Source organism: Sphaerodactylus townsendi, linkage group LG01 (assembly GCF_021028975.2).
Source record: "Sphaerodactylus townsendi isolate TG3544 linkage group LG01, MPM_Stown_v2.3, whole genome shotgun sequence".
Classification (NCBI taxonomy): domain Eukaryota; kingdom Metazoa; phylum Chordata; class Lepidosauria; order Squamata; family Sphaerodactylidae; genus Sphaerodactylus; species Sphaerodactylus townsendi.
The window spans coordinates 12,792,317-12,811,330 of NC_059425.1; the positions used below are offsets into that span (position 1 = coordinate 12,792,317).

The following is a 19,014-nucleotide window of genomic DNA, read 5'->3' on the forward strand; positions in this document are numbered from 1 at the left end:
TGACTCTGTGAAGTGCTTAGTAAGATTTTGGGCAGCGGCCCTTAAAAAAAATAGAGGAGCCCCCTAAAGGTACAGAACGACATTAGGGCACTAGGCCGAAACCCAAACCATCAACAGCCAAATAGTAAGAAGAGTTATTGCCACCCTACAGCAAAGGCAAGGGAAATCAGGGAAAGGGGAGTGGGTAATTGATCTCATGACACCCCGGGGAAAAAGCTTTGGGGCATAATTCCGCACAATCGCAGGGAGTCGTTTGGTGTGCCTTCCTGACGCTGCAGTCTGAGAAGCGTGACCTACCCAGAAACAATCCCAAACTTGCCAAGTATCACCCAAACTCGCCACACCAGTTTTGAGTGTTTTGATAGCTGCTGTATCAGTGGATTAGATCAAGAAAAAAAAGAAAATTCACAGGATTCTGCCCAGTATGGGTAGTCCACACCTATCCTTGTTTGTAGCCCGTTGTCTGAGGGACTTGCTGCTATGCGGAAGTGGTGTGAAACATGCATTGTGTGCGGAAGTTCCCTGATTCCACGTGCTGTGAGGGAGGCACGGATACAAAATGGCTGCTGCAAAATGGTTGCCATACTTACCTTCAGTCACACTATTATTTTGAAAACCAATTAAATCTCCAGGGCCCAATCAGGAACCTGGCAGGGCAAAATCTCTACTTCACCTCAGTGTAAGGTGACCAGATGGTCACCTTTGTGAACCGGGGCAGGTGGGTAGGTGGTGACTGCTTGTAAGCGCTGCAGATAGCGCAGCATAAGGCGTTATTCGCTGCCTTCTGGGGACGGCTCCCGTTTCGCAGCCCTGTGACAGGGCCGAGGAAAGCGGCAGCGCCCCAGAAGGCCACGCTCTTTCCGACATGGGTGGCCGCGTATGGAGGCTGCCGCACTGTCTTGCGCCTCAGAAGGCAGTGCGGCAGCCTTCCAAAAAGCGGGACAATTGAAATGACCCGTGGGACGCGGGACAAATTGTTTGAAGGCGGGACTGTCCCGCCAAAAGCGGGACATCTGGTCAGCCTACCTCAGTGGCTCCTTCCGCACAAGCAGAATAATGCACTTTCAATCCACTTTTGCAATTGTTTGAAAGTGGATTTTGCTATTCCACATAGTAAAATCCAGCTGCAAAGTAAGTGCACTGAAAGTGCATTGTTCTGCATGTGTGGAAGTGGATAGTAGTGCCACCCACTTTCTTAAAAAGTTTGGTGGGCCCCAAGAAGGGTTGGCAGATATCACAGCGCCCACGGGCAACACGTTGGAGACCATGGATTGGAAACTAGCAACAACTTCCCTTCCTCCACAGGTGATCCACCGTCTGCCCATGCCGTACATCAACGACGAACTCCACCACACCGGGTGGAACGCCTGCAGCAGCTGTTTCGGGGATACCACCAAGAAGAGGAACAGACTTGTATTGCCTTGTCTTGGCTCCTCTCGCATTTATGTGGTGGACACCGGGACTGACCTGAGGGCTCCCAGGTTGTTCAAGGTGCGTCTTTATTGGAGAAATGCAAGCTAGCCCTGGGATCAGGAGGAACTGAAATTTTGCACGGGACAGACATGGGGTTTGGGGGCGGGTTACAAGAGTCTGTGGATAGTTCTGTACTGGGCTGTCAGAAACAGTAACGGACAGCACCTTGAGACCGTGCAATGTAGTGGTTCAAGCACTAGGCTAGGGTCTTCGAGACCCAGGTTCAAATCCAGATTCTGCCATGGAAGTTCACTTGGTGGCGTACCTGTAACCTCAGCTGGTGGGTTCTGTGGGGCAGAACTTGGAATGAGTTTGCAACAACAAATTTTAAAAACAAAATGGTTTACTTTCTTAATATATAACATATAACATCAACATTTAACATCACACTTCAAGGTCCTGTTCAGGTTGCATTTTCAAGTCCTTATATTTACAGTCTACTGATACTGCCAAGTCCAATTCTTCTTTGCAAGTGGGTTGGCTCCTGAAGACTCCAAGGGCTTGGTGAACAGGATTCAACATGAGGAAGGTCTCCAGGAGAACTCTCACCCATTACAACCACAAAAAGAAACCCTGAAACAATAAACTCGCAACATTTACAACATAGCAAAAATAAACTACCACCTTCCCAGTAGTTCCCAACAACATTGCAGTTACCTTAACAAGGTGTTAAGGCCTTATAGAAACCAAGGTCCGAGTCTGGTAGCCTTGTCTCCTCCAATCTACATGAGCTCTGCAGCCTTCTGCTGCTTTGAGTCTCCACCCCTTACTGGGTCAACCCATTCTGAGCATGGGGTTTACATACCCTCTTACCAGTTGGGAGGAAAAAATAAGGCACCTCCTGAGCTCTGCATTTTGCAGGTGGGTAAAGGGGAAAAGGTGCAATTTGAAACGCCCTCAAAACAGGATGGCTTGAGAAGAAATAAGATGTTCTGAGGATGTCATGGGGGGAAAAGCTGTGTGCAGTGCCTCCCCGATACACTTTTTTTTTTTTGCATCCTCAAGATATCTTATTTGTGCTGTGCAGAATGGACGATAGCTGATCTTTGGACCACGGAGAACAGCCCCAGTTGCAGAAAACGGCAGCTTTGGGGTATCAGCTATATGGGGGTGGTTCCCAACATGTGAGTCAGGATTCAAAAATGGGTCATGAAACCTCTGAAAGTGGGTTGCAGGCCAATTCTCTAGAATTGTTGTGCCTGCCCCTTTCAATGCTCTATACCAGGTGTAGGGAACCTGCGCCTTGAGAGCCACATGCGGCTCTTCTGCCCTTGCACTGTGGCTCCATGAACCGAGCTGCCGGCCCCATCCTTGCCTGCCCTGCAGGCAGCAGGGCGGGCTCACCAACTGCCCATGGTTGGCTGGGCCATGCCATGGGCTTCCCCTCTCGCCCACCCCGTTGGAAGCGGGCGAGCGCTCTTCCAGCCGGCAATGGTGAGGTCGAGCACATGGCCTTCATCGCTTACCATACCTGCGAGTGTAGCAGGGCGGGAGCATCCATGCGCTTCTCAGAATGAGTAAAAGGTAAAAGTACCCCTATATATATATAGTGTTATCTTTATTTTAAATGTCAAAAATTATTTGCGGCTCCAAGTGTTTTCTTATCCCATGGAAAACGGGTCCAAATGGCTCTTTGATTGTTAAAGGTTCCCTACCCTTGCTCTATACATATACAAAGTAACACTTATACATTCACAGTTCATTGTTTTGTTACAATTTGGTTACCATAACAAGTATCATTCACAATATTACACATTTTGTGAGAGGCTTTTTATATAGCTTTGGTTAACAGAACACTTAACAACATCTTTCCTCAGCAGTCAGAGAGCTAACTATTTCCAATTGTCACTTTTAGAACATTCGTTGAGATCTCCCAGAATGCCATGCTGTTGCTGCATGCAAGGCTGTAAAATCCAACAGCATTAACCCCAGAAGGAATTACTGCATTGCAAACTCTCTTTCCCTTGCCTCCACAGGTGATTGAGCCAAGGGAGGTATTCCAGAAATGCGACCTGGCTTTACTGCACACCCCTCACTGCCTGGGCAGCGGGGAAGTCATGATCAGCTCCATCGGGGACCCTCGAGGCAATGGAAAAGGTATTTCACAGAACCGATCCCCGCGTAGAATCCATTCTAGGCAAACAGCAAATTGCTTGGCCAAAAGTGGTCCAGTAGATCTGTTGCTCGGGTCAAGAAACCCCAGTTGATTAGATTATTATTTTTTGCTGAGTTGGTTTTAGAGGGGAAATATAAAAAAAACACACAACGCACACTGCTTACACAGTTTCCAGTACACAAATGGAGAACCAGGTTTCACTCACCTCATGACATGATGGACAGCCGCCATCATTCCATAGATTTCTCAGCTCTAATATCGGCTTGAACTGTAATGGTAAATTGTATTTTCAGTTGGCATTTCAGACGGGAGAATTCTCCCTGTTCTCATCGCCCTATCATTAATATGGGAAACCAGGGAGGACTTCTGAGAAAAGTCACCTGTTGGCCTTGAAAGCTGATAAATGGCATGAGTTTCATTAGATGACTTAGTCAATTAAATCTGCATCGGTTTGAGTGGGGAAAGTAAGAAGCAATCAATGGGTCAGATTCTCCCAACCTGCCCAGCTAAGTGCAAAGCCTTTCTCTGGTGCAAAGAATTCTCTTCACATAGAAGCTGAAGGTGCCTTGAGCGGCAGCGTGGCTACTGGGGGAGGGGTGGGGACCGGCGCACTGGGCAGAGCCATTGGGGCCACATTTCCACCCCCACACCCCTCCTCCTTCCCCCTTCGCCCCCCAGGGCTGGTGGACGCTGCTGCATGCACCCCTGCCCAGCCCCACTGCCAGCTAAGGTAAGGGCTGTGCAAGGGAGTGTGGGGGGGTCAGCGGGGGGGGGGAGGGCCCATGGGGGAGACTCCCAGGAAACTCGGAGTCTGCCCTGGGCTCCATTTTCCCTGGCTAAGCCTCTGACCTTGAGCTAGATAAAAGAACTACAAATAATTGAACGGTGTAGCCTACAGGAGCCCAACGTGGTGCCCATGAGCAATAAATGTCATTTTCTCTTTGTAACGTTCCCTGCTTTTTCCCACCAGGTGTTTTTAGAAAGTGGGCGGGGACAGGTGGGGCTTTCATCCAGCAAGCCTTCTGATTTGTCTGTGGAGATTTTTGGTTGGCTCAGGGTTGCAACCAGTGGGGGGTAGCGGAGACTTTCTAGGACCAAAGAGAGACCCAGTCTGATGGTGACAGCAAAGTGCTGACATCACTTCAGGTGTGCACTGGAAATAACAACGTCATATTGCCAGTGATGAGGAGATGCTCTGGTATTTGGGCAGAAACTCTATGGGTGAAGTCATTTTTACCATGGAGTTTTTGCCCATGTGCCAGAGTGTTCCTACAGTTGCTGGTGATGCAGTTCTGGGTCTTCCCTTGCTGCCATTAAGCCCCCAGTTGGGGCCTGACAAACCTAAATTGACTGTGCAGATTTTTAAAAATGTTCCTTAGGCCATGCCGGCCACCACAAGGACCTTTGCTGCGTGACTGAAGGGAAACAGCTGCAACAGTTATGTGACCAGCTCCACTTCCTGTGGCGGCCATTTTGTGGCTGCGTGCACAATGCTGCGTCAGGATTCCAAAATGCAGTGACGTCAGTTCCGACGCTCACCGGAAGTGATGTCGTCACATCACTGATGACCACAGGGACACTCTAGCACTTGGGCAAAACGCTGTTTTAAAAATAGCTTCTAACACAGAGTTTTGCTCTAATACTGGACATTCCCATGGTCCTCGCTGAGGCATTTTGGACACCAGCAGTCTGGTCCAATCTTTTGTTTTAAAGCACTGAATACCAGTGTGAAGAAACAAAGGCGAGCTTTCATCTAGAAATCTGCTTAATTTGCTTGCTGCTTAATTCAGGCTTGCTACTAACTATTTTAATTGGGATGTTCTTTGGGGGCACTTTTAAAAACCAGCATGGTGTAGTGGTTAAAACTGGTGAACTCTAATCAGGAGAAACGGATTTGATTCCTCACTCCTCCACATGAGTGGTGGACTCTTATCTGGTGAATTGGATTTGTTTCTCTGCTCCTCTATATGAACCCTGCTGGGCAGTGGTGGGATCCAAAATTTTTAGTAACAGGTTCCCATGGTGGTGGGATTCAAACTGTAGCGTAGCGCCAATGGGGCTGGGCAGGGCACAACAGGGGCGTGGCCGGGCATTCCGGGGGCGGGGCATTCCTGGGCTGTGGCAAGGGGCTGTGGCAAGGACGCAGCCGCTGCGCCAGTCCTTGTGCGGGAAACGAATGCACGCAGGCGCAGGCTGCCACGCACGCCGGGGCACCTCCTGCTAGACTGCTTCAAGTTCTGCGCGCTACTGCTAAGAGGAGGGGCGTAACTAAGGCAAAAATCACGTGGCAAAATCACCAATTAGCAACCCCCTCTCGGCACACACAAATAATGAGTAACCTACTCTCAGGAACCTGCTGGATCCCACCTCTGCTGCTGGGTGACCTTGGACCAGTCACAGTTCTCTCCGAACTCTCTCAGCCCCACCTACCTCACAAGGGGTCTGTTGTGGGAAGTGGAAGGGAAGGTGATTGTAAGCCACTTTGAGACTCCTTGCGGTTGAGAAAAACAGGGTATAAATCTTCGGTCGATTCCCCACTGACAATTAAACACGTGCTACTCACGGCGAAAACCACGGTTTTAGGCAGAACTCCCCACTGCCTGATCGACAAACCCGCTTTCATCCCGGTTCTGGCGCTCCCCGCCCCCCTTCAGCACGTGTTATTTTAGAACCTGGAAGAAAGTAGACCTTTTGAAAAACACCGTGATGAATCCAGATCAGAGGGGAGCAGTGGAAAGTATCGGGTGTTTGAATCTCCCGCCCTTGTGAGTGACATGGAGCCTCCCACCCAATCAGGATGCAGTGGGCTGTGCGTGATGCGTGCGCAGCCCTTTTAAAAATTATTTCACGCACCTGAGATCCATGTGGATACACACAACGGAGGGACGGTTTTGGCTGTCAAAAACATATACGGCAATACAAAGCAGCACTACACATCGCATCCACGTGGATGCCATGGTTTGTTTTAATCAGCCGTTTCTTCGCCTCCTCGTTTCTTTATTGTGTCGGTCTGCACACGCTCGCACAGACGTGGATCCGACAGGAAATTTTTTAAAAAAATTCCCGCCCAGCAGCAGCAGCCAATCAGGATAGCTCGTGAGCGGAACGAGCGTTCGAGTGGGGAATCCTGCGTGGCTGCTGCCTGAGGATCATTTTGGGGGGCGCAACCTGCAGTGCGGAGCATGAAACCGGGATGAAACGGTGCCGGTTCTTTTCAAACCTGGTTCTATCTACATTCGCTTTCTCCGTGAGGAATCGCCCTGCTTCTCCTTCAAAATTGTTTTTAAATCACATCAATTAATATCCCTCGGGGATAGGGCGGTATAAAAATCTAATAAATGAATGAATGAATGAATGAATGAATGAATGAATGAATGAAAATAAAAATAAATTGCCTATAGTTTTAAGGTTTTGTATTTTTAACTGGGGTTATTCGATTTGTTTTATTATTTTGTTGTTGTTTTGTTGTTCACCGCCCTGAGCCCTTCGGGGGTAGGGTTCGGGGGTATCAAATCGAATAAATAATGATGATGATGATGATGATGATGATGATGATGATGATGATGATGATGATGATGATGATGATGATGATGATGATAAAAAATGTATCAGCTTTGATATCTACACCTTTGCCTGTGCACAAAAAACATATACTTTTTTGGGGGGGGATCCTTTGATTTCATTTTCACCCCTCCATTTGATGAGGAACTCAGGGTGAGGTACATGTTTTTGAGCACATATTCTTGATCTTCTGGCAGGTGGCTTTGCCCTTCTGGATGCAGAGACCTTTGAAGTGAAGGGGAACTGGGAGAGACCCAGCCAAGCAGCTCCCCAGGGGTATGATTTCTGGTACCAGCCCAGGCACAACGTCTTGCTGAGCACTGAATGGGGGGTGCCAAAGTTCCTTGTCAGTGGGTTCAACCCAGCAGACCTGGGAAAAGGTGAGGCCTCGCTGCATAGGGACACATTTATTTGTTTACGGTTACTTGCTTCATTTACATCTCGATTTGCTTCATTGCTTTATTTGTATCTCACTTTTTCAGCAAGGGCCTCTATAGCCCCTTCCAATTCTGTGGATCTTTAATATTAGGTAATCAAGTGCCTGTTCTCCAGGAATCTACCAAGTCCCCTTTTGAAAGGTTAAGGGATGACATAGAATCATAGGGCGATTCCGCACACGAGTAAAATAGGTTCGACCCAGTTCCCTGAGAAGGGTACTAACCTAGGTCGAAACCATTGTTGTTCCCCACTGCAACCAGCTTGATCCCAGCTCAAAGGGCGGAATCATCCTGGTTATATAACCGGCTCGTTCCGATTGGCATACTGTTCTAATGCGTGCATGTTCGTCTATCCTCCACACCGCGTTATTAAAAAAAAACTGCCACAGGAATGGAGAGGGCGAAGGTGGCGTCCACGATTAGCCAGCTTTCATACGGATGCCCAAAACACTCGGCTGTGATTGGCTGAATGGGGGACTCCTGGCACCAGGGATTCTGCACTTTACTGGAATCGAGCTGAGTTCGAGCGTGGTTCCCTGAAAAAGTAGTAGTTCCCAACTGGAGTCGGAAATTGGACCGTTACACGGGGTGAAGCTGGTACAAAACCACGTCGATCCCAGTGGTTGTGCGGAGCACTTAGGTCGAACGCAGCTCGAACTTAGGTCGATAACCCAAGTGCGGAATCAACCATGGAAGAGACCACAAGGGCCATCCAGTCCAACTCCCTGCCATGTAGGAATGCACAATCAAAACACTCCTGGCAGTTGGCCATCCAGCCTATGTTTTCAAACCTCCAAAGGAGATGCCATCACACTCCAAGGCAGCAGATTCCACTGTCAAACAGCCCTTACCATTAGGAAGTTATTCCTAACATTTAGGTGGAATCTCGTTTCCTGCACCTTGAATCCACTGCTCCTTGTAGCCACTCTCTGGAGCAGCAGATCACAAGCTTTCCCCATCTTCAACATGACATCCCTTTGAACATTTAAATATGGTCATCATGTCATCCCTTAACCTTCGCTTCTCCAGACTAAACATCCCCAGCTCCCTAAGCCTCTCCTTGTAGGGCATGGATTCCAGACCTTCGGACCGTTTCGGTCACCCTCCTCTGGACTTGTTCCAGCTTCTTAACATACTTCATAAGAACTAGCCTGCTGGATCAGACCAGAGTCCATCTAGTCCAGCACTCTGCTACTCGCAGTGGCCCACCAGGTGCCATTGGGAGCTCACGTGCAGGAGGTGAAAGCAATGGCCTTCTGCTGCTGCTGCTCCTGAGCACCTGGTCTACTAAGGCATTTGCAATCTGAGATCAAGGAGGATCAAGATTGGTAGCCATAGATCGACTTCTCCTCCATAAATCTGTCCAAGCCCCTTTTAAAGCTACCCAGGTTAGTGGCCATCGCCACCTCCTGTGGCAGCATATTCCAAACACCAATCACACATTGCGTGAAGAAGTGTTTCCTTTTATTAGTCCCAATTCTTCAGGGATGGAGGCAGATTTCAGGGATAAGTTGCATATTAAAGTTAGAACATCAGCAATTTCATGCTTGAGCTCTTTAAGAACTCTTGGATGAATGCAATCTGGGCCAGGGGATTGGGTAGCATTTAGTTTATCAATGGCTGCCAGAACTTTTTCCTGCCTACCACTTCCTTGTCTACCACTATCTTTGTGTCTTGAATTGTGGGATTGTAGTGGATTGAAACTATGAGGGAAGAGATTCCTAAACATTAGGAAGAACTTCCTGATGGTAAGGACTGTTCAACAGTGGGGGAACATGCTGCCTCAGAGGGTGGTTGAGTCTCCTGCTTTTAAGCAGAGGCTGGACGGCCATCAGTCACGGGTGGTTTGATTGTGTGTTTCTGCCCTGGCGGCCTCTCCCAACCCTCTAATTCTATTATTTCTTCTCTGCTTTCAGGGCGCTACGGCCGCCGTGTCAACGTCTGGGACTGGACCACCCATTGCCTTCTCCAGTCGATTGATTTAGGGGAGGATTCCATCCCCTTTGAAATCCGGTTCCTGCACAACCCCGATGCCGCGCATGCCATGGTGTGCTGCCCCCTCCCGGGCGCCGTTTTCCACATCTACAAGACACAGGTGAGTGTCGGTGGCTATTCCTAGGTTGTGATAAAAATGGCTGGCGGAGTTGTCTCACCTAAAGCGGGGAAGGTCGCGGACAGATGCAGTTGCCCAGGTCCACCACAGGATTTTGTGGCCGATCTGTGGCTGCTCTTTAGCCTGTGACAGGAGGCGGAGCTTTTGCCTAGGAAAACCTCTGATTGGCCATTAGCAATTTAGGGCGTTTCCTCACTCACCATGACCCCTGCTATGCCGCGTGCTGTTCTCAGCGTGCATCATTTCTGTCACGCGCCCAGGCGTCCCCACGACGTCAGGGAAGCAGGTCGAGCAGAAGGCGTCATCAAAAGGCGCCGTTTACAAGAACGCCAGGAGTGACGCGCACTGAGGGGGCGCGATAGCGGCAGCGTCGGGGTGGCTGCGTTTAGGAAGCAGGTCAAGCAGAAGGCGTCATCAAAAGGCGCCGTTTACAAGAGCGCCAGGAGTGACACGCACTGAAATTTGCTGCCGATAGCGACAAGCGTCAGGAGTGGCCTCGCGTTATCGCCGCCCTGTTGTGGGGAGACCGGGGGATAGCGCGCGACTTGAGGAAGAGTAGTGCATGGAGTTGGGTAAAGTGGGGAAAGGCCCTTAGTTGGCTGTGCAGGGTTTTTTTTTTTTTAAAAAGGTTGCTTTTTACAGCAAGTTCCGCCACATCAAATGCATCTTACAACTATGTGATTGAAATCATTCTCTGACGGGCTTTGCCTTTGGATTTGTGACCCACACTGCGATAAAGAGTTCCTATGGTGCGTGTCAGTTCAAAAAGGTTGCTGACCCCTGACAAAGAGGATAGAGCGTAGCCTTTTGGATGTAGCATGGCATGCATGTATGTATGTGTGCGCGCCATCAAGTCACAGTTGAATTATGGTGACCCCATAGGGTTTGCAAGGCAGGAGCAACATCAACTCTGCAGCTAGGAGCAGCAGTGGCGTAGGAGGTTGAGAGCTCGTGTTTCTAATCTGGAGGATCCGGGTTTGATTCCCAGCTCTGCTGCCTGAGCTGTGGAGGCTTATCTGGGGAATTCAGATTAGCCTGTGCACTCCCACACACGCCAGCTGGGTGACCTTGGGCTAGTCACAGCTTCTCCGAGCTCTCTCAGCCCCACCTACCTTAAAGGGGGGAAGGGCAAGGAGATTGTAAGCCCCTTTGAGTCTCCTGCAGGAGAGAAAGGGGGGGATATAAATCCAAACTCCTCCTTCTCCTCCTCCTTCTCCTCCTCCTCCTCCTCCTCCTCCTCCTTCTTCTTCTATGGCCTACACCATAGGTGTCAAACATAGGTTTGACATAGGTGTCAAAATTATGCTGGCAGGGGATGATGGGAACTGTAGTCCATAACATCTGGAGGGGCGTGAGTTTGACACCTATGGCCTACACAGTTCTGTTTCAAGGATAACGGAAGGTCTTTTGGCTTCACAGCAGGGTATGTTCAATCCCACATATTATCTTTCTCGGCATTCCAAGGGCTGGAAGACAGGGATAGATCCCAGAACGCTGCTGCCAGTCTAGGTGAGATGGGGCAAGTGAACTGCCTCTGTATCAGTCAGCACATCAAATTATATATATATATATATATTTCCTCCACAGGATGGGTGTTGGACAGCAAATAAAGTGATCCAGGTTCCAAACAAGAAAGTGTCGGGATGGTTATTACCTGACATGCCAGGTCAGTAAAAGGACAAGAGTCGAGGACGCTCGATATTCACATCCCTTCCTGTTGCATCCTGCAATTGGTTTGAGCAAATTCTTTTGTTGGTTTAAGTCAGGGATCTCCAATATGGTGCCGCTGCGCCTGCTAATACTTTTTCTGGTGCCAGCCAAGAATTTTTAGGAAGCAGGCCAAGCAGATTTTTTGCCTGTTGGATTGGCTTTCAGATTTTTTTTGGGTAGCAGCTGCCAATGTAACCTCTACCTGTGGGTTCTGTGGGGCAGAACTTGGAATGAGTTTGCAACAACAAATTTTAAAAACAAAATGGTTTACTTAACATATAACATATAACATCAACATTTAACATCACACTTCAAGGTCCTGTTCAGGTTGCATTTTCAAGTCCTTATAGTTACAGTCTACTGATACTGCCAAGTCCAATTCTTCTTTGCAAGTGGGTTGGCTCCTGAAGACTCCAAGGGCTTGATGAACAGGATTCAACACGATGAAGGTTTCCAGGAGAACTCTCACCCATTACAACCACAAAAAGAAGCCCTGAAACAATAAACTCCAACATTTACAACATAGCAAAAATAAACAACTACCTTCCCAGTAGTCCCCAACAACATTGCAGTTACCTTAACAAGGTGTTAAGGGCTTATACAAATCAAGGTCCGAGTCTGGTAGCCTTGTCTCCTCCAAACTACACGAGCTCTGCAGCCTCTTGCTGCTTTCAGTCTCCACCCCTTTCTGGGTCAACCCATTCTGAGCATGGGGGCTACACCAACACAACACAAGGATCTACACTTTGTTACTGAAACAAAGGTGTGGCAACTGCTCTGTGGCTGGTTCCACCTCCATTTTGTTGCTGTGCCCACCATGCTGTATCAGAATTCCAAATTTGCCAGCAGGCTCAACAAAGTTAGGGGACCCCAGGTTTAGGTGAAGAAGAACTGTACCATAGAATCATAGAGCTGGAAGAAACCCCAAGGGTCATCAAGTCCAACCCCCTGCCATGCAGGAACACACAATCTAAGCACTCCTGACAAGTGGCCACCCAGCCTCTCTTTAAAAACCTCCAAAGAAGGACACTCTACCACACTCCGAGGTAGTGCATTCCACTGTCAAACAGCCCTTACTGTCAGGAAGTTTTCCCTGATGTTTAGGTGGAATCTCTTTTCCTTCACCTTGAACCCATTACTCCTGGTCCTAGTCTCCGGAGCAGCAGCAAACAAGTTTGCTCCCTCACCAACATGGCGTCCCTTCAAATGTTTAAATATGGCTATCATGTCACCTCTTAACCTTCTCTTCTCCAAACTAAACACCCCCAGCTCCCTAAGTCTCTCCTTGTAGGGCATACCGCCCACAGGGACATGTAGTGTCACATGTCCTCGGGCGCACACCATCTAGTCATGTGGGAGGGGGCTGTTGGGCACTGGCCGGGTCCCTGTGGCCAGCCTCTCCTGTGGTGCGGTGCCCAGCAGCTCCCTCTGTGCCAGGGTGTGCCCGGGTTCTTGCCCCGGGCGACATTTTGTTTAGGTGCGCCACGGATAATTGTGATACTGCTATCCTAAGACATAATTAGCGGAGGATGGAACCGGTGGCGATGACTCACTTCCCACCAATCGCCACGCATTCCATCCTGGTGCTCCATTCTCCGCCCTGCCCCCCCCCCTCCCAATAACAAGCAGGGCCCAGCAGGACAGCACCTCACTTCATCCAACCTCTTCCCTCCCAGTGGTCCCCCACCCACCCCTCCAAAAAACCAAGCCTGGCCTGGCTCCTTCTATCTCTGTTGCTGGCTCGCCCACATGCCCAGTGCCCGAGACCCACCTGGCAAGGACAAGAAGCGGCCGGAGCGGGCAGGCCAAGGAGCAGTGGGAGCGTGGGTAAATGTGGGCCTCAGGCCTCACTGTACACTGTTGTAGTAGGTAGAGAGGCCAGATCTCCCCATAATTGCCCCTCAATGGGAGGTAGACCTGCCCTCTGGAGGGCTATCCAGGCACAATTGAAAGTCATGGGTATCCATGGCCCCTGCAGAGGCCAGGTCTCCCCACTGTTTCCTAGTGGGAGGTTGACCAGTTCTCCAGAGGGCTGATACCCACAATTGAAAGTAATGGGTAGATCTGACCTCAACAAGCCATTGCTTCTGAATGGGATGGTGCCATTAGAATTTAGATTAAAACTGCTGGGATAGTGTCAGCAGTTACTGGCTTTGGCGTTTTGGTAACAGAGGGAGGGGCCAGAGAGGGAGGGGCCAGAAGACACAGAGGGAGGGGCCAGAAGACACAGAGGGAGGGGCCAGAAGTCACAGAGGGGCTGGGACTAGGATAGAACAGGCAGTGGATGGAGCCCACCCAGTCCCCTGCTGGGTGACCTTGGGCCAGTCACAGTTCTCTCAGGACTCTCTCAAGCCCTCCTACCTCCCAAGTTGTGATGAGAGGAAGGGAAAGGAGGTTGTAAGCCGCTTTGGGACACCTCACGGTTGAGAAAAATCCAAACTGTTCTTCTACTTCCCACTGATTCACTACAAAACCCAGCATGCACTGGGGCTTCCATCCCAGCTCTTGAAACACTGCCAGCAATTAGAACAAAGGGATAGAAGTCAACATTCTTTCTTTCTTTTCCTGCAGCCTTGAGCACCTACATACTCATCTCATTGGACGACCGGTTCCTGTACTTGAGCAACTTCATACACGGGGACGTCCGTCAGTATGACATCACTGACCCTTTCCATCCCAAGCTGGTTGGCCAGGTAAGCTCCTTCTTTCTCTCTCTGGTGGGAGAGGCAGCCAGGTGGTGCCTCACAACAACAATCCGTTGGGATCCCACGACAACGCTGAGGGAAGTCCCATGGCTCAGCAGTAGCGTACCTGTTTGGCGTGCAGAAGTTCCCAGGTTCAGTCCCTTGCATCTCCAATTAAAACAACCAGGCGGTAAAGAATGTGAACAACCTCCCCCAAGACCTCAGTAAGCTGCTTCCTATCTGGCTAATGTGGAAAAGATCTTAGGCTGATTGTGCACAAGGTATCTGCTGTGCTGCAAGGAGAAATGTCTGTCGGGGCAAGATTTCTTGTACGGATTTATTTCTCTGAGCCCCACTTTCAGTTTCCATTCTCCCCGCGGCAGGCGACACCACCTGAAGTGTGACTTTCATTTTCTTCGCCACAGAGCTGGCGAGATTGGCCAGCAGGCATAGCTTTGCCCCGACATCTTCTCTCCACCCACTACCAACCTCCCTAGCCTTGTCCCTCCCACTCCCTTCTGCCAGAGAATGGAAACAGTGTGCAGGCGGCAGGCGGCAAATCAAAATGGTGAAACACGCTTTATAAGATATTTGAATGTTTATAGCTGTTCAGCTAGTAAGATGATAGATGAGGGGGTTGGTCTGGAGAAGGAGGGAGGGGATGTCAAATTGCATCCAGTGGGAACACACATGCGGCTGGGCTGGGCTGGGCTAAACAGGGCAGAGCTGCCAATCCAATGAATATGATGCTGCTTGGCCCCGTAACAAGAAACGCTGACCCGCAGGGTAATGTCTGCCCTGCTGCAGACAGGATGAGAGGGGTGGGGAATCAGAGCAATGGGTAACAACAGCAAATGAGCCACCAAACAAAGGCTGAATGGTGAATGCTATTTCTGATCGTGGTAAGCTCCCTGGGGATCATGGCCCATAGAATCATAGAGTTGGAAGGGGCCATACAGGCCATCTAGTCCAATCCCCTTGTTCAATGCAGGATCAGCCTAGACAGCATCCCTGGCAAGTGTCTGTCCAGCCGCTGCTTGAAGACTGGCAAGAGGGGGAGCTGACTCCACAGCTGAACTGCTCTTACTGTAAAACAAAAAGAAATCTTCCTAATATCCAGTTGACACATTTCTGTCCACAATTTATACCCATTATTGCAAGTATTTCCAGCTCAAGCGGTGTCTAGCAAAAGCATTCCATTCTTGCATCTGGCAGCTCAGCAGTGGCATAGCACCAACGGAGCAGGGGGGCGCACACCTGTGCGGGGGCATTCCGGGGCATGGCGCTTGCGTGCCCCGGGTGCAGTTTCCCCTTGCTCCACCCCTGCAGCTCAGGGTTAGCAAAATCCACACATCTTGAGCTAGAGAAGTGGCATCTGAATCATTGAATTGAAAGGGGCTGTACAGACTATCTAGTCCAGTGATGGCGAACCTTTTCGGGACCGAGTGCCCAAATTGCAACCCAAAACCCACTTATTTATCACAAAGTGCCAATACGCCAATTTAACCTGAATACTGAGGTTTTGGTTTAGAACAGGGGTAGGGAACCTGCGGCTCTCCAGATGTTCAGGAACTACAATTCCCATCAGCCCCAATCAGCATGGCCAATTGGCCATGCTGGCAGGGGCTGATGGGAATTGTAGTTCCTGAACATCTGGAGAACCGCAGGTTCCCTACCCCTGGTTTAGAAAAAACGGTTGGCTCCAAGGTGCATGTTACCTAGGGAGTATTAAATTTAGGGTGAAGCTAACTCGTGCAACTTTTCCAATGGGTGAATCACGACCCTAGGAGGGTTTACTCAGAAGCAAGCCCCATTGTCAGCAACCGAGCTTACTCCCAGGTAAAGGATCGTGCCCAGGCTAGCCTAGATGTGTGTGTGTGTGTGGGGGGGGTGATTTTCCATCCCACCTTCACATGATGAACTCTGTGCACATGTGCCCACAGAAAGGGCTCTGAGTGCCACCTCTGGCACCCGTGCCATAGGTTCGCCATCACTGATCTAGTCCAACCCCCTGCTCAATCCAGGATCAGCCTGGAGCAGGGGTGGCCAACTTATGGCGCTCCAGATGTTCATGGAGTACAATTCCTATCAGCCTGCGCAAGTGACTGATGGGAGATCTGAAGATCCATGAACATCCTGGAAGCACTCCATCGGTTGGCCACCGCTAACACCTCAAACATCCCCTAGATAAGGAGGTGTTCGTCCAGCCACTGCCTGAAGACAGCCAGTGAGGGGAAGCTCACCACCTGTCGTCCTAGGCAGCCAATTCCACCGCTGAACATCCCTTGCTGTATTTCCCCCCCCCCCCGAATATCCAGTCAGAACTTTCCTGCTCGTAATTTAAGCCCATTCTTGCGAGTCCTCTCCTCTGCTGGCAACAGGAACAGTTCCCTGCACTCCTCTAAGTGGTAGCCCTTCAAACACTTCAAGAGAGCAACCATGTCCCCCCACCCCACCTCTTCTTCTCCAGGCTGAACATTCCCAAGTCCCTCAGCATTTCCTTGTAGGGTCTCCATGTCTGATTTAATATAAGGCAGCTTCATGTGTTCATGCATGCCTTGACACCATGAATCAGACCCTCGATCCGTCAATCATTGTCTATGTTCAGTATTGTCTACTCAGGCTGGCAGCCACTCTCCAGGTTCCCAAGTAGAGGTTTTTCAGACCACCTGGCGAGATTTTTTAATATGCTTTTCTGCCTCCAATTATTGTGATGTTTTACGGATGTTGTGATGTTTTACAGCTCCTCTGACCCACCAGCTCTGGTATCTGACTGATCATGTTTCTTGGGGGGCTTTGTATGCTCACAGGTGTTTCTGGGAGGCAGCATCCAAAAAAGCAGTGGGGTCACCGTTCTTGAAGATAAGGAGCTGAATGGACAACCTGATCCATTCATGATCCAGGTGAGTAAATCACAAATGGAGGGAAAGAGTCCAGGGGTGCATGGTAAAGTTTGCCAATTCTAGCTTGAGATGTTCCTGGAGATTAAGGGGCGTTTGGAGGAGGGAGAAACTTCAGTACCGTATAATGTCAGAGAGTCCACTCTCCAAAGCAGCCATTTACTCTAGAGGAACAGATTTCTGCCATCTGGAGATAAGTTATCTTCTGGGAGGATTCCGGAATTCCTGAAGGGTGATAACCCCAGGGGCGTATCTAGGATGGGGAAAGGCAGGGCATGTGCCCCGGGTGCCGCTCCTCAAGGGGCTCCAACCTGGCCCTACGGTCTCTAGGAGCGACTGTGGCCGGCTGTTCAATGTTGGCTCAGCTTGGCCGGGTCAAGCTTTAAACATTGACCCAGCTTGACCCAGCCAGGCTGAGCCCAGCATCAAACTGAGCGCTGGGTCTAACCCAGGGGTCTGCAACCTGCGGCTCTCCAGATGTTCATGGACTACAATTCCCATCAGCCCTGCCACTTGGCCGTGCCAGGCCATGAACATCTGGAGAGCCACAGGTTGCAGACCCCTGGGTTAGACCCAGCGCTCAGTTTAAGAACATAAGAACATAAAGACAAGCCAGCTGGATCAGACCAGAGTCCATCTAGTCCAGCACTCTGCTACTCGCAGAGCCCACCAGGTGCCTTTGGGAGCCCACTTGCAGGATGTGAAAGCATTCTGCACCGTCTTTCTAGTTCTTCCCCTCCTAAACCTGCCTCCCATTTCCTCTGTCTTTCAGGGAAGGAAAGTCTGGGGAGGACCCCAAATGCTTCAGCTCAGCTTGGACGGCAAGAGACTTTACGTCACCAATAGCCTGTACACTCCTTGGGACAAGCAGTTTTACCCCGAACTGGTCAGGTGAGAAACTTTCCCCGTCTCCTTTCCTGTTCCGGCCTCCGTCCCTCCTCCGCCTTCTCGTTCACGGCTTGTTTCCTTCCACCTTTAGGGAAGGCTCCGTCATGCTGCAGGTTGACGTGGACACGGAACACGGCGGTTTGTGCGTGAACGAGGATTTCCTGGTGGATTTTGGGAATGAACCGTGGGGCCCAGCCCGGGCTCACGAGATGCGCTACCCTGGGGGAGACTGCACCTCGGATATCTGGGTGTAGCCGGGATGCTCCTACACCAGCTTTCGATGAGGGTTGTAAAGAAGGCCCATACGCCCAGCAGCTTGGGGGGGTCTTCTCTGCTCAGCAGATTTTTTAAGAAATGTATGTTTGTGCTGATTCGTGGTGTGGAAGTTTTCTCCTCCAGGGCAGGGTTTCTCAGTGGAGACAGCTGACTCCGTTCCAGTCGATCTCCAGGCAAACAAGATCAGTTACTCTGGAGAAAATGGCTACTTCGGAGGGTGGACTCTTCTCCCTAAACCCTCCCCTCCCCATTCATCCTCAAATCTCCAGGTCTTGCCTGATACAGAGCAAAATTTTGTGAAGGTTTGGGTGCACCTTCCCTCCTTTGAGCATACAGGCATAGAGCTGGAAGGAACCACAAGGGTCATCTAGTCCACCCCCAACCCCCCTAAACAATGCATGAAATTCATAACTGCTTCCCCCACTCCCTCAGTGACCCCTGCTTAAAAGAAGAAGAAGAGGAGAAGGAGTTTGGATTTATATCCCCCCTTTCTCTCCTGCAGGAGACTCAAAGGGGCTTACAATCTCCTTGCCCTTCCCCCCTCACAACAAACACCCTGTGAGGTAGGTGGGGCTGAGAGAGCTCCGAGAAGCTGTGACTAGCCCAAGGTCACCCAGCTGGCATGTGTGGGAGTGCACAGGCTGATCCGAATTCCCCAGATAAGCCTCCACAGCTCAGGCGGCAGAGCTGGGAATCAAACCCGCTTCCTCCAGATTAGATACACGAGCTCTTAACCTCCTACGCCACTGCTGCTCCTTCAAAGAAGTTGAGCCCACCACTTCCTGAGGAAGCCTACTCCACCGAGAAACCCCTCCAGCTGTCAGGGTATTAGCTGCCAGGTACTCAAAAAGTGATC

General features: G+C 50.2%; 1 protein-coding gene across 1 annotated transcript; it reads left to right on the forward strand.

Annotated features, from left to right (window-relative positions):
- The first annotated feature begins 1,308 nt into the window (after positions 1–1,308).
- LOC125443781 (methanethiol oxidase-like) lies at positions 1,309–18,705 on the forward strand. The gene is made up of 9 exons (XM_048516095.1): positions 1,309–1,491; positions 3,450–3,570; positions 7,348–7,530; positions 9,504–9,682; positions 11,288–11,366; positions 13,982–14,103; positions 16,905–16,997; positions 17,767–17,885; positions 17,974–18,705. The coding sequence occupies exons 1-9, from the start codon at positions 1,324–1,326 to the stop codon at positions 18,134–18,136; spliced, it is 1,227 nt and encodes a 408-aa protein (XP_048372052.1). The 5' UTR covers positions 1,309–1,323; the 3' UTR covers positions 18,137–18,705.
- The last annotated feature ends 309 nt before the right edge of the window (positions 18,706–19,014 follow it).

Bases quoted from the DNA above. Each gene is read 5' to 3' on its own strand.
- LOC125443781 (XM_048516095.1), top strand. From the start codon at position 1,324: ATGCCGTACATCAACGACGAACTCCACCACACCGGGTGGAACGCCTGC. The intron at 3,571-7,347 runs GTATTTCACAGA...ATCTTCTGGCAG, and splicing joins CCCTCGAGGCAATGGAAAAG to GTGGCTTTGCCCTTCTGGAT. The intron at 14,104-16,904 runs GTAAGCTCCTTC...GTATGCTCACAG, and splicing joins ATCCCAAGCTGGTTGGCCAG to GTGTTTCTGGGAGGCAGCAT.